At 42.2% G+C, this 15,712-nt stretch overlaps 1 protein-coding gene across 1 annotated transcript; it reads left to right on the top strand.

Annotated features, from left to right (window-relative positions):
- On the top strand, positions 1 to 12,154 carry adisspa (adipose secreted signaling protein a). Its single transcript, XM_080722881.1, has 5 exons — positions 1 to 85; positions 830 to 960; positions 3,336 to 3,477; positions 8,457 to 8,582; positions 11,981 to 12,154. Exons 1-5 carry the CDS (start codon positions 67 to 69, stop codon positions 12,082 to 12,084), a joined length of 522 nt encoding a protein of 173 aa, XP_080579007.1. The 5' UTR covers positions 1 to 66; the 3' UTR covers positions 12,085 to 12,154.
- Positions 12,155 to 15,712: the final 3,558 nt, after the last annotated feature.

Here is a 15,712-nt window from a genome sequence, read left to right as displayed (position 1 = left end):
GGAGGTCGATGATGATGACATCATCAAGGCGTTGTCTGGCATTTCCCGCTTCCTAGCCACATTGCCATGGCAACAGGACGAAAGGGTAGGCAATGTTGGAGTTTTAGTGTCTGTTAATGTCTGTTAGTGTGTGTTAGTGTGTGTTAGTGTCTGTTAGTGTGTTGGCGTGTTTATAGTGTGCGTGCGTGCATCTACTACAAATGTCCCCACAAGTGTAGAAGAATTTCAGAAATAGACATTGTTGTGAGAATCTTCCTGGTCCTCACAAATTGTTTTATAATGTTTACAGGGTTAGGCTTACAATTGGGAAAAGTGATTGTATACCGTACATGGAAAGTATTAACAACAAGAGCTTTTGACAAAATTGGATCCATTGGAACAGAGGTTCTTTTCCAACTATATATTTTTTTTCCTGAAAGTTATCGTTTTTGGACAAATGGAGGTTAGTGCAGCGACGATATGGTACGTACCACCATCATGAGTAGACAGTCAAACATGAAATGAACATACAAAATTAATATAATGAAACAATAGCTTTTCAAGAAGCGCTGTGAGCTTGTGCCAGCTATTTTCAATACTTGTCTGTCATACGACACGACAGTGGCCCTAGTATAGGATAGGGCTTTCATTTACAAGAGAACATACGGTATGGTCTGATACAAGGAGTGTGTGTGTGTGTGTGTGTGTGTGTGTGTGTGTGTGTGTGTGTGTGTGTGTGTGTGTGTGTGTGTGTGTGTGTGTGTGTGTGTGTGTCTGTGTGTGTGCGTGTGTGTGTGCGTGCGTGCTTGCGTGCGTGCGTGCGTGTGTGCGTGCGGGTTTTCCGGATTAGGTTCCACCTCCAAAGGTGCCGTGCGTTTCCCTGACGACGTGGACCCGCCCGGCTCTCCGACCCGCCGTGACGACCAGACCAACCAGTCCATCATGGCCATCCCAGAGAAAGATGGCACCTACCTGGTTAAGGTGTGTGTTGTCTTGCGTCTCGCCAGACAGACATTTTCAAATGTTTCCGGTCATATACAGTCTGGAGCAACAGAAGCTCTGATCATGAGTAAAATAAATTGGATGTGAAGCCTCCTCTTCACTTCCGTTTCATCTTTACAGCTGCACAAATCTATCCTAATATAAATAAAAATGGAAAATGTATAGATATTTTAAAACATATTTTCGTGAACCTGTGGCAGCTTCCAGACTCGTTGCATTCGTAGACTGTAGAATACAGTAGTTGTCTGGCTATGAGTCTATCACCCGACCAGGGCTTTCCCCTTCGTACCGATCAATGCTCGTGTTGTACACCGAAACCTGGGTCTGAGCCAGGCCTGGGTAATATTCTGAACCGACTTTAAACAATCTAATTCCATTGAGTGTGTTCCATTCTATCTTTGAAATGTGTCCTCTCCTTCAAATTCACAGGTCTAACATTAAACATAGGCGTTGAAAGTCATTAACCCATTAGAACCAGGAAAGCATCTGTGTTTTTGATTTGACTATTCAAAAATAGCAGATGCTGTATACAAGCTTGTGCCATGCTATGAGGCTAACACTCTCTGTGAGGCTAACACTCTCAATGTAATTCGATTGTTTCAAATATCACCGTCCCCAGTATGGGCCTATTACCCAGACCTACCTACCGGTAAGACCCAGGTTTCTGTGTACAACACGAGCATCGATCGCTAAAAGGGGAAAGCCCTGCTGGGGTGATAGACGCACCTTCCATAATCTAAGAATGCTATGTAGAGTCTGGAACTACACCCCCCGAAATTATGAGTAATGTAAGCTTTTAGAGTACAGTATCATGATGTAATGTACTGTGTTTTTTAACATTTTAAGGAGAAAACATGACGACATTAAAGGGCTGTTCACACTGAGCACTGTATCTATATTGTTCACCAGGGACGTGCTGGCCATTGGGAAAAGCGGGACAACTCCCGAACGGCCGGTTCATTCCCGGCCGGTCCATTAGGAAAAAATTAAACAGTTTGCACAAAAGTAAAAAATAAACTGTTTTCACAAAAGTAGTGAAAACAGCCGATCTACAAGCACACAACGCCTCGCGGTGCGAGGCGTTGTGTGCTTGTAGATCAGCTGTTTTCACTAGTTTAAATCATAGTTTAAATGATAAATACAACACAAACGGTTTTGGACATACAAGGTTTCCACCCGACAACGACGAAATATAACTAATGTAATTGGCCCACTGGCTTGTCACTTGTCATGATCTGAAATGGCAAATCTTTGAGTAGCAGCAGCTACTTTATCTCTCTCTATAGCGCGCAATGAGGGCCTCTCCAATTCTTTTTCCCGGGCTGAATCAGGGGCCCAGCACGTCCCTGTTGTTCACTGTTGTATTCATTTTTAGATGGTGGGAACTCTGTCATCCACTTGACTTAGAACGGGTTTTAAAACGATATCTTTATGCATGTAGTTACAGTTACAGTGCTCAGTGTGAATGACCCTTTTTTAGACATATGGAATATCAATATTTTAACCACAGATCAAACCTAATTGTCCTGGTCCTGGTCTGAGCTGAGGGAAAGGCAGTCACAGGAATAGATGCTGAGACAGAGAGCCACTCCATCACGCTCTCAGCTCCAACGCAGAAGAATAATGTTACATCCATCTATTTATAGCCCATAAATGGACGTGTGCGCGCACACGTGCACACACGCGCACACATGCACGCACACAATCTGTCTCTGGCTCCCTCGTCTCCGTCCCTCCTTTTAACCCATTAAGACCAGAGGAACCGATGCTACAAATGTCTTCTAAATCCTGACATTTTTTCTGAAAAAAAAAAAAAAAAAAACATATGTTTCTATGTCAGTGGTGCTCAATCTTTTTAATGTCAAGGACCCCTAGAATTATATGTGTTTGACCGTGGACCCCCATCTAAAAATATTTTGTTCCAGGGACCCAGCCAGAGAAAGAAAGTTTTGAGTTACAATGTTGGCTTTAAAAATACAGTATATATTTTTTTTATTTACTTCATTTGTTTATTTAGACAGTTCATAAACACAGAGACTGACATATCGCATAAGAATATATACATATGCTGTCAGTAAACCAGCCGGAGTTAGCTAAGGCTAATTTCCATCCGAAACAAAGAAACAAAATATATTCAAAGATTTGCTCACATTTTCACAACTTTTCAAAAATAGCAGATCTACAAGCTCATAGCGCGGCACCGAGTGCCACGCTACGAGCTTGTAGATCTGCTATTTTTGAATGGCCAAAGTATAAAATGACGGATAAATTGGTTAAAATCTTAAAAGTGACATAGATGCGTTCCTGGTTTTAATGGCTTCCTAACTCTCTCCCTCTCCTCCTGCTCTCTCCAGGCTGGCTTCCTGAGGAGCCACCACTGCTACCAGATAACATTCACCGTCCCCGACGTCCCCACGCTGGGCAGAGAGCTGTGCTCCCTCCCCTCCTCCAATCCCTGCAGTCTGAAGGTCAACCGCATCACCTCCACTCTGGACGGTAGGCCAGGCTGTTGTTGGGCTGTTTAGCTAGTCTGTCCTTTTTTTATTTTATTTTTATCCCACGATTTTTGTAACCCATTTTTCTTTCACCCGGTGTCAATTGTCTAATGCAGGGGTGTCGAACTCATTTTGGGGTGAGGGCCGAATTGGATGAAAGGCGACTTGATGAGGGCCGAACCAGTCGCAGATCGGATGGCATGCACACTCGTGCACATGTTCGCTCTGTTTTTCTTCCTGTCGTCTCAGCCACTGCTGTAGCTAGCAGTATAGCAGTATATCATTTTACAAATTGTGTTTATTATTAAGTGAAATAGCTACTTTCATTATTGGTATTACAGTTGCAGTTAGGTACGAGAGATGCTATTTGTTTAAAGGAGTAGTTCATCCCCAAAATGACTTTTTTTTTCTTTGATTACTCACGCCATGGAGACTTGAGTTCAATAATATATTTTTATTTTATTTGTCGCATTACTAAGACAAAAATGTGATAATAGTACACTTTCCCCCATTGATTCCGGATGGGGACCCAAATGGGAATCAATAGGCATGCATTTATTGTAATCAAATTTCTGTTTTAGGAATGAGTCTCCATTGGCTCCATGGCATTTTGGGGGTGAACTACTCCTTTAAGAAGTGCCAATAAGAATAAACCATTTGATAATAGAATAATTCAATTCCTGATAGTCTCTGCTATAATTTGTAAATGGCTAAAAAAAATATTATTGATGCAGGACAATAATTATTTTTTATTTATTTATAATAAAAAGAATAAAAGTAATGAACAATAATGGCATATTCAGAAAAAATCGTAATAATAAAACTTTTACATTTTATTATTATTATATTTTTTAAATAAGTTATTTTCTTAACAACATTAATTTCCATGTCTAATATGTGTAATCTTTGAGTACAGTTCGAATATTGTAGGTATGTTCAGGTATTATTCATAGCCAGACCCCCCACCCCATTCCTAGCAATGCTGTCATCTTCAAAGAGAGAGAGAGAGAGCTGGTCACTTAACATTCCAATCAATCAACTCAATCACTGCCAGGTGGGAGAAACCTAGCCTGCAGTGAGAAGGCATTAGTTAGGTTAATTCTTAAAACAATCATAACTCTTGACAGGAATGGGCTAGAGACTTACTTTTTTTTCTAAATGCTCAGAAATGTATGCTCTACAAGCCTGGGCCGGATTGAATCATCTCGGGCCGTATGTTTGACATCCCTGGTCTAATGTAATCCTGGGTACTACACTCCCTCTGCACGCCAACCTGGGGAGAGCAACGGACTGACCTCATGCTTCCTTCTATGCACGAGGAGTCCAAGCCACTTCTTTTCACCTGACAGGGGGGAGTTTCTGCAGTAGGACGTAGCACGTGGAAGGAACATGTTATTCCAATTTCCAACCAGTTCCTTTCCCCTCCATCAGGCGCCCCGGCTGGCCAGGGGGACGCGGTATAGAGACCAGGATTACTGCATAATGTAGGTACCTACTTTAGGGTACACGGGGAGAACATGCAGAAAGGCCCTTTTGCCAACCCCACCTAGGGTATGGGCACTGATGACACAGAGGGGAGAACACGCCCCCAGTGCCCACAGCGTCCCCAGCGGGAATCAAACCCAGGACCTTCTAGCTGGGAGGCGACGGTGTTACCGACTGTGCCAACGTAACTAGTCTGTCCTAAGGGGTGGTTCACACTTTTTTCTAGCCATTACTCACCCCATGGAGACTTGAATTCATGGATTTTTTTTTTGCATTCCTATAAATTCCTATATTGTTTAACTAACCAGTCTACATCGACACGTTGTGAGCTTGTAAATCGGCTATTTGAGGTAAGGCATGGATGAAAATAGGGTCCATTGAGTCTCCTCAAATTGTTGGCTTAGGAATGCGACAAAACCAAAGAAATATCCACAAACTCAAGTCTCCATGGGGTGAGTAATGGATAGTCATTTTGAGGGTGAACCATCCCTTTAAGCACTTAAACCTGCCCTTGCCCGGAGCCCCTATAGACCGTTAGGGCCACATGTTATAGGCTCCTTTTTTACCCTTCTATACCAAATTTATTTTTCAAAAATATCCGACCGACACGCTCACAACGTGTCCCAACGCTTGTAGACCTGCTATTTATGTCTATTTTTCACCACAAAATAGGGATGCTGGGGTTTATGTGGTTAAAGACATTGTACAATTATAGTTATATATAGACCAGGACGTGGTTAAAAAGTGAGAATTTCCCCTCCCTCATCTTGTCTGGCCAACAGGCTCAACATAGTGGTCACATACAGTACAGCATAGACAGCTTTTAGCCGTCTTCTTAAGCTCATTATCGTCATCAGACTTTAACCAGCACACACACACACACACACACACACACACACACACACACACACACACACACACACACACACACACACACACACACACACACACACACACACACACACACACACACACACACACACACACACACAAGCCTACAGGGGAACCAGCCCTGGAGACCCCCGATCAATACAACTGCTCCTATTGCACGTGCACACGCACGCACACGCGCGCGCGCACACACACACGCGCACACGCACACGCACACAAGATGCAAAACACAGAAGCATAGACACATGCACACATGTGCAGTACACATGCATGCGAGTGTACAGTGCAAGAGAAGAATATAGTGCATACATGTGTGTTTAACAAAACATATACAGTACACCTCTGGTCTGGTGTTTTCACAGTAGATTCCTGCAGAACTGCAGGTTTTCCAGTGTCTCTCAGAGTATAGATTTCTGGTGAGTCGCCACAAGGACGCCAGGGCGAAAGTTCCATTCTGGTGTCAATAAATAATTTAAACCTTGAAAGGTTTGCTCTTTTTCCAGAGAATTCAATATATGCAAGCACGCACGCACGCACGCACACGCACGCACACACACACACACACACACACACACACACACACACACACACACACACACACACACACACACACACACACACACACACACGGGTCATGCGCCTCCATTTTATCCTCTTCATTTCATTCCTCTCGTGTCCTTTCCTCCTCCCCTGATCCCTCCTTCTATCGGGTGACTGTCCCTCTCTACCAGGGACGTGCAGAGAATATTAGAGAGGCAGGGGCTGACATTTCTAAAAGGGCCTTTTGATGGAAATATCGAAAATAGCAGACCTCCAAGCTCCGAGCTTGGAGGGCGGCTATTTTCGGTGGTTGATACCACACTGAACTAAGCATAATCCAGTGAATTGTTTGGACAAGGCATTTCTCTTGAATGCTGCCTTCAGGTATGGCATGGAAAGGGGGCATTGGCATTTCTATCACCAAAAAAAGAAAATACATTCATTGTCTGAAGAGGGCACTTTTTATAGACGGATAAAAGGGCAGGGGCTCAAGCCTCCTTAGATGTCTATGTCTGTGCACGTGCCTGCTCTCTGTCCGAGCTCCCTTCTAAGTGCCTCATTATTGACTTTGACATCGACACACGTTTGACGTTAAGCGACAGAAGATGGATCTTTAACCAAAGATGCAACGCAGCTACAGGGCATGGCAGGCCAGCACTTCCCAACCTTGTTATCCCACCCATCTGACCACTTACCAGGGCTTAAGTCATGGTTCCCCAATAGGTGGCCCGCGGGCCATTTGTGGCCCGTGGGGGGCTACTGTCTGGCCCCCACCAAACCCCAGTAATAATGGTGGTATAAGAGCAGCAACAACAACAACACTAGTATATCGTTGTTGTCGGGTGGAAACCTTGTATCTCCAAATGTGTATGTTCTTTCGCAAAGTAAAGCCCTGCTTCATCATACAAGGCCGTCGCACAAAAGTAGTGAAAACAGCAGATCTACAAGCACACAACGCCTCGTGGTGCGAGGCGTTGTGTGCTTGTAGTTCGGCTGTTTTCACGAGTTTAAATGATTTTTAAAATGATAAATGCAAAACAAACGGTTTTGGACATACAAGATTTTCACCCGACAATGACGATATCTGAACTGTGGCTGGAGTAGTGGGAACGCCGCCATCGCCTCCTGCAATGTTGTGGCCCTCGGCTTGGTACCCTAGACATAATTCGGCCCTTGGGGAAAACTAATTGGGGAACCCTGGCTTAAGTGGTCGGATGGGTGGGCCGTATGCAGTTTCAGAGCACGTTTACTTTAATTGTGTTAAATCGTGTTCCCCTGGAACTAGCATAGTATGGAGAACGAGAATGCCTTACAGCAAGGGTCTTCAACAGGGGGTCCTGGACCCCTAGGGGGTCCTCAGAGTTACTACAGGGGGGCCGCCAAATCTTTGAGTGATAAATATATTCAAATATAAATATATTTTTATATTAACCACTTGATATAATATAATATGGACATTAGGGTATGTCCATATTCTGAGAAATGTAGCCAAAAATAGAAGATCTACAAGCGCACAACGGCATTGTGAGCTTGTAGATCTTCTATTTTTGGCAAAGAGCTTTGGTGTATTTGGTGAAAAAGAGCAGACTAAGTACAGAGTGAACGGTCAAGTTTATTAATTAGTATTGTGATTAGTAAAATATTGATGGTCCAAGTGGTTAAATAACTGAAAACACAAATTGACATGGATCCAATATACACTGATAATTGTGCTGTCAAACAATGAAACTATATGGAATCTTGAAGACCCCTACCCCTGTTATTAAGTTGAATATCAGGACTGGGATAGCTTCCATTTTCGGGGTTTGATCTGGTCGGGAGCGGAAACAGCCTACGTCATGTTGTAGTCCTCAAAGGAATACTCTTTGGCCAGAAAGATCAAACCGGAAACAGGAAAAAAAGCGATGCCGCTTTTTCTCCCTGTTTCCAGTTTAGGCCACGCCTAGAGCGGGTCAAACGGCCCGTTGTAAACGAATACCAGGCTTTCCTCCGAGGTGGAAAGACAGGTGACGCGAGGTTAATCAGGACCAGCTAAGAGAGTGATTTGTTTCTCTCCATCTTTAGACGGGGTGAAGGTGTCCTGTGAGTACAGGACTCACCAGGAGGGGGTGCTGCAGGAAGAAATCACCCTGGTGACCAGAGGAAGGAGAGACAGCAGCCTGAGAGTCCGCCTACAGGCCAGAGTCATGGGTAGGTAGTAGGGATGCGAAGATATACCGGTACGGATCGTAATCGCGATACAAACGTCCGCGATACGGTTGAATCGGTACATTCAGTGTGTACCGGTACAATAGACGGCCGAAATCGTGATGGATCGTGCCGTGAGTGTCTGGATCGGTATATTCCGCGATTGTATCGGTTCTTCCATATAGTATTTCATTCTATCCTGTGTTTCCGAGGCGCCATGAATGCACCATCATCAGCCGTTCAACCCCCTCCCCAAAAGCCAGTCTTTAACGCGAGCTGCGACTCGGACAGACGGACAACATCTGCACTCTGCATGCAGGCAACCAGGGAGACAGACAGTGCAGCGAAATGCGAGTGAATCAACAGACGAACTAGCAGCCCCACGGGTTAAAAAGATAGTTGTACAGTACTTAGCTTTATAACATCCAAGTCCGCTGCGCTGATTTGTTGTCACAGAGTAGCACAGGCTGATCGAGTGATATGTAATCAACAGCCGTTTCTTAGCGAATCTCCGACGGACAATTGATTGAGATCATCTTCTGCGCTATATTAACTGCACACACACAACAACAATGTTGCTGGGTGTTGTAGGACTACTGCTTGCGTTTAAAACAAAGTATTTGTCACTGTTCTACAACTTTCCTGTTGATGCAAGCAACTCTCTCACTTTCTCTGCTGCTAGTTCTGCTCTGCATGGGAAAGAAGCCTAATTTATACATCGGAGTACAAGGGTGTCGCACCTAAAATAGCAGACCTACAAGCTCACAATGTGTTGTGGATGCGACGCGTTGTGAGCTTGTAGGTCTGTTTTAAAACATTTTGGCTATAAAAATTGCATAATCCTGGATTAAATATAATATAATATAATATAATATAATATAATATAATATAATATAATAATACAAACCAGGGAGGGACTTTATTGTTTTTCAGGTCAAGGACCCCTTAGCTCAGACAGAGATCAAGCAGGGACCTTCGCTGTAGGCTAGGCATTATAGCCTACTGTATCACACAAATATTTGGCAGGCCCCCTGTAATAACCCTGGATTGGGGTCCCTGACTCCCAGTTGAAGACATATAGGCCTACTAATAATGACATAGGCCTTCTATATGATTAGTTAACAATTCTACAATAGCCAGCAGCTTTGTGTTCTCCCAGAATACTATAGGCCTATGTTGGGTTGTTAGACAGAGCCTAGTACTACAGTGAAAAAATAAATTGCCTTGAATTTAAATTTCATAAATTTTTAGTCGCTATGTTTTGTAAATTTGGGGATTTGGGCTTGAATCGTGGTGAATCGTGAATCGTATCGCATCGTATCGGGAACAGGGGTGGATCGCGATGTATCGTATCGGCAGGATTTCAATGTATCGCAATTATATCGTATCGCTGGCAGTGTATCGAGGTCCGTATCGTATCGCCTCAGTGGTCGAGATTCGCATCCCTAGTGGTACACACACACACACATCAAAAACAACACAAATATTGGCTGAATATTATTATTGTCATAGAGATTACAATAACAGTTTTGAAACAGAGTTTAATCCGAAATTTAAAATCACCTAAACCACAGCGCAGTAGCAGCGGCTCTTATTTCAGCTCCCAAAAACTGGCATCTGTTGTAGGTATTATAGATAATAAAAAGAATGTTCATTATTACTAGCATATATAAAAATATGTGCCCCCTCACATTATTTTCAAAAGCCCCCTTAGTCATTTCATCCTGCAGCCGGCCCTGCTCTCAGGGAATCCTTTAAGTTTTATCCACCGCGGGAATTTACTGGAGAATGTTTTGCACCACACTGCACCACACTTCCGGTTAACAGCAGACATACAAGCTCACGTCGCGTCACAGATGCAGCCGTTGTGAGCTTGTAGATCACACTCGGCTGCGGCGCCGGAAGCTCCGTCCAATTTCTGCGCAATGCACAATGGGATGTTGGAAACTTGTGGATATTTTCCTCTTTTCTGTTTTTTTGATGATGAGTTCCCAGATTGCATTATAATTTACCAAACCACTATAACCTCACACTAACCCAATGTTTGTCAAACTACTGGGATGTCGGAATAATGGGAGGTCAGAATTATTTTTTACTTCAGAATGTTCCCATGTGTACTGCTGAACTCATTTAGACCTGATTATAAAAACACCTTCTAAATCCTGACCTGAAAATGACCTGAAAAAATGATGTTGCTATAGTGTGTGCCAGCGCCTACATCATTGTAGTCCTTAGCGGCCATTTCTTGGTTAAAAACACAGGTGTTTCAATTGTTTGATTGCATAGAACTAATGCTATAGTCTAATCAGAACACCTGTGTGAGGCTGTGTTTACCCAAGAAATGGCCGCTCTTAGAACTACATTTGGCACCTATGTACATAGCAACAACAACCCCAAAAAGGGTTCCCGGTTTGAAAGGTATAGTTACGTAAAGCGGTTCCCTGTCTAATTTATGTGAAAATATAATGTTGGTCTATTTATTCATCATTCAAACAAAAAAGAAAGAGTTGGCTGTGACTCATACAGTATGTGGGTCATAGAAGGGGCCAGGTCGGTGTGGCCAGAATAACCTTTCATGTTAACCCATTAAGACCTGTGAACCATTCTAAAAAATGACTTCTAAATCCCAACAGTTTTCCGTGCTGCCGAAACATTTTCATGTCAAGTTACCCCAAAATGATGAGTATTATTTGGCCACGGACCCCCACCTCAAAGTATGTTGTTCCAGGGACCAAGAGAAAGAAATATTTGCATTACAAATGTTTGCTTTAAAAATATATACATTCAAAGATTTGCACAAATTATCACAGATCTTTAAAAAAATAGCAGATCTAAAGTAGCTTTAGCTATTTTTCAATAGCTAAAGCATAAAATGTATTCATTCATTTAATGAACAATAATAACTTTAGGAAAACCTAACCCTAACCTTCAGAAACCTCGTACAGTATCTCCAAGTTTCAAATGTATAAATGTTTTTTGCAAAGCAAAGCCCTGCTTCATCATACTGTACAAGACTGTTGCACAAAAGTAGTGAAAACAGCAGATCTACAAGCACACAACGCCTCGCGGTTGTGTGCTTGTAGATCGGCTGTTTTCACTAGTTTAAATCATTTTTAAAATGATAAATACAAAACAAACTGTTTTGGACATACAAGGTTTCCACCCGATAACGACGAAATATAACTCATGTACAGTTGGCCCACTGGCTTGTCACTTGTCGTGATCCGAAATGGCAAATCTTTGAGTAGTAGCAGCGCTATAGAGAGAGATCTCTCTCTATAGCGCGCAATGAGGGCCTCTCCAACTCTTTTTCCCAGGCTGAATCAGGGGCCCAGCATGTCCCTGATTCAGACTGTGTTTTTTGACTGTTATTTTCTCTCCCTCTCTCCGGTTCACTTCAGACCCTCACCATGGAACCCCCATGCTGCTGGACGGGGTGAGGTGCCTGGGGGGCGACAAGAAGAAGACCCAGCCCAAACTCAGCAGTGACACTAAGAGGATATGACAACACGACACCATCTGTGTCACAATAATCCTTATAATCTTTGTGGTTCTCAAACCTTTTCTGGAATCAGGGCCCACGTGAAAATCTTGAACAGTGTTGATGGCCCGGCCATTCCGACCACTTAGCAGTGGATTGCGCGGCCGGCTTGGATCAAAGGAACTAACAAATAGTATACTTTTAAGTTCCTATTCATCGGTATCACCATGGAAACTCATCTGCCCCGTTGTATTGTCATACAGTCTCCTTTGGAAGCCAAAGACGAGTTAAAGGGACGCAAATAACAGCTGGATAAACAAGAGAAGGACTTGAACTGGTTTCGTTTATTCATTTTTTTATTTTTTTATTCCTCAAACCAAAGCTGAGTAAAATACTGTTAAAACTCATCTAATAATTTAAATCCTGCCAAAGTAGTATAATAATCATTAGTACTTAGACATATATAGAATGATTATCAGGTTGTTTACTTAAGAATAATCCATTTAAAGATGATAAATCAGCACTGGACACAAGCCAATCGTGTATTGTGTGTGTAAATCTCCTTTATCAACAAGAACTACACATTCCCCACTGAAATGGAGAGCATTTGAACTCTCACAGCTGAGGATTCAAATGCAGTCTTACTTATCCATTAATATCTAATGTAAATGTACACGTGTGGATGTAATGTGGGATACCCAGGATTACCCAAAACAAACTGCTGCAATAACATCTACAATGTTTTAAAATAACACAAGATATGCTGGACCTCCTTGTCCCATAATACGACTGTATGTGCAGCATCTTTCTTCTTACAGTAAGAACATACAGTATTTTAACTCCCTGATTTCATGTAATCATCTAAATGGCACTATGGCAGGACTATCCTCATGTCACCATAAGCAAAAATACAATAACACACAAAGTTATTTACGTTATTAAAAGAAAAAGGAAAGGAAAACACTTTGCTGCTAGTGGATCCGAATGAAACAGGTCCATTTGGTTTAAGGTGACCCTCTCAAGAGTTAAAGATCTATAAGGGTCCATTTGGTTACCAACTCTAAATCGTTTAGCTGGGGACCACCTGGAACCCCCTCAAGGACCACTGGTTGAAAACCAAGTAAAACATAGCTCATGAGATTCATTAGCAAAGATCCTCAACCTGCCACAGATAGTCAACTAACTCCATGGATGGTGACAACATAAGAATACTTTCTACGTTCTGTGTGTGAAGCTTCACTAAACATTGCAGATTCCTAGGAATGTGGCTCCATTCCTAAATGCAGCTTCAACGGATTAAATGTCTGGAAAATATATTAAGCATTTAGCACTATTAATAATGTGAAAAAAATATATTGTTGAAATGTATTTAAAGTTAAGATCCATTTACAGTATGTAGGTGATGATTTACAGAACACAAACATATTTGTGGACGCATTTAACTGTCCTAATACATCTGTGTGGATCTTACATGTACAGTACATCTATTTATACATGATATTATGTACTGTATGAGCCATGACTCCACACATTTGTGTATTGTGGTATTATTTATGTATCTATTTACTGTAATGTATTTGTATTGTATTTAATATATATGTGAATTAACCTGCCTTAAAGCGATCAGCATTCAGCTGCGTTAACATCAACATAACCTTGTATTTCAAGTGGGTGATACTTCAAATTACACCATACATCAACAACTGCCCTGTCATTACACAGAAACAAATACAAATGCAAGCTTTATACTCTAGATGTAATAATATTGTGTGTGTGTGAGAGAGAGAGAGAGAGAGAGAGAGAGAGAGAGAGAGAGAGAGAGAGAGAGAGAGAGAGAGAGAGAGAGAGAGAGAGAGAGAGAGGTTTTATTTAGTAGGTGGAAACAAAAGCCAAGAAGTTTGAAGTCAAGGACAGGTGGTGAATTTTTTTAATTGATGTTCGTTTCAAGTAATGTTAGTCAAAGTCTCAACTTGCTGTTAATTTCAATAATGTACAGTTTGCTCCACTTTATTTGTTGCTATGTCAACTCTTGTGATAATCAGAGGGCTACCTTGCATTACTTACTGTTTTACTTTGTTCTATATACAGTATGTGTATGTGTATGACCATCCAGACAGAATACATGCATTGATATCCATGACATTGAAACAGTAGTGCCGTCCATCATCATTCTTTATTGTGATTACTCTCAGTTAAAACCTATACTCCCTGTTAACACTGAGGTTATACTGTGTATGCAGTACTTACAGCCAGTGTAGGTGCCCACATGTCTCTAGTGCCCAGTTGTCCAGGTGCCCAGTTGTCACCAGAACCCAGGGTTGCCAACACTGCGGAATTTTAACCCCATCTCCTGCAGTGCTCCTGAATAGGCTCTATGCATATACGCCATTTTGTTCTACTTCCGGGTGTCTTTCGACTTCCTTCACAGGTGTTACTGATGATACTAATGAAGGGTCTGTTTGATTTATTGTACAGTGGTTCTTTAATTTCAAGGACCCCCATAACTTAACTCTGTACAAATGGAATCAACAAATGGAATCAAATGGACCCTTGTTGGTCCATTTGCTTCCATTTGTACACTGTCAGAGTTACACACCTGTATGGGGACATTTGGAACCCACTCATGGACACTTTGAGACCCACTGGTGTAGCAGAGTGTTTCCAGTGAGCCAACATGCGCAATATCAGCACCCTGACTCTGTTTGACCAGAATGGAACAGACCCTTCATTAGTATCATCGGTAGTCTCGCGTGGCCAGACTGTTGCCTCCGCGATTTGGTCAAATGCTCCCGGCATACAGTCTGGCAGACGGAAATAGAAACGGTGAGTGCGAGATAAAGCGGATGTGACGCAACCGCTCCCTTGGTGCAGTAGCAATAACATGTCCTACTGGAAGCGTTATGTCTCCTTTCAACATTTCTGGGGGCTTTATTTTGTCTTTCTCTGGTGTTATTGGTGTCACCTTCATGATGTTTTCAAACGTTTCTTAAACTATACACTCATAACAATAATAGGCAGCTCGAATGACTTTGTCTGAGCTATTGTGTTTCTGTTATGTTTCCAATGGGACTACAGTTCAGTGCAGCAGTGGCTACTTCCGATACTCGCCGTTCGGGAGCTGCTGTTCCAGACTCTATATAGCATTCGGAGATTGTGGAATAGTTGTCTGTCTACGCGAGACTATATCATCGGTAACACCTATGAAGGAAGTAGAAAGACACCCGGAAGTAGAACAAAATGGCGTATATGCATAGAGCCTATTGTCATTTCTCCTGGATTTGGTATCAAACTCCCAAAATTCACCAGAACACAGGACATTACATCTACTACTGCTTCAGTGGTGAGGGCAGTGCATGTAATGATGTCATACAGAGATATTAATTTAAGTAATGTCTGGTTATTATTAAAGATGGGTCTTATATTGCTTCAGTCATCAAATCAATTTCAGTATGCCTACCTTTTACATTTTAATGGCTGAAATTGTACCCATCATTTCCCAATCCCATGCTAGTAAAGCAAGCCTTATTACGGTATATTATTATAAGGCTACTTTTAGAAGTTATAAGTTATAAAAGTATCAAACACGCAAAATTCAACAGACACAAATCTCCTGGTCACACACACAAATCTCCTGGTCGTCAGTCCAATGTTG

Source organism: Nannobrachium achirus (assembly GCF_963921795.1).
Source record: "Nannobrachium achirus genome assembly, chromosome: 3".
NCBI lineage: Eukaryota > Metazoa > Chordata > Actinopteri > Myctophiformes > Myctophidae > Nannobrachium > Nannobrachium achirus.
This window is presented reverse-complemented; position numbering and strand designations above follow the sequence as displayed.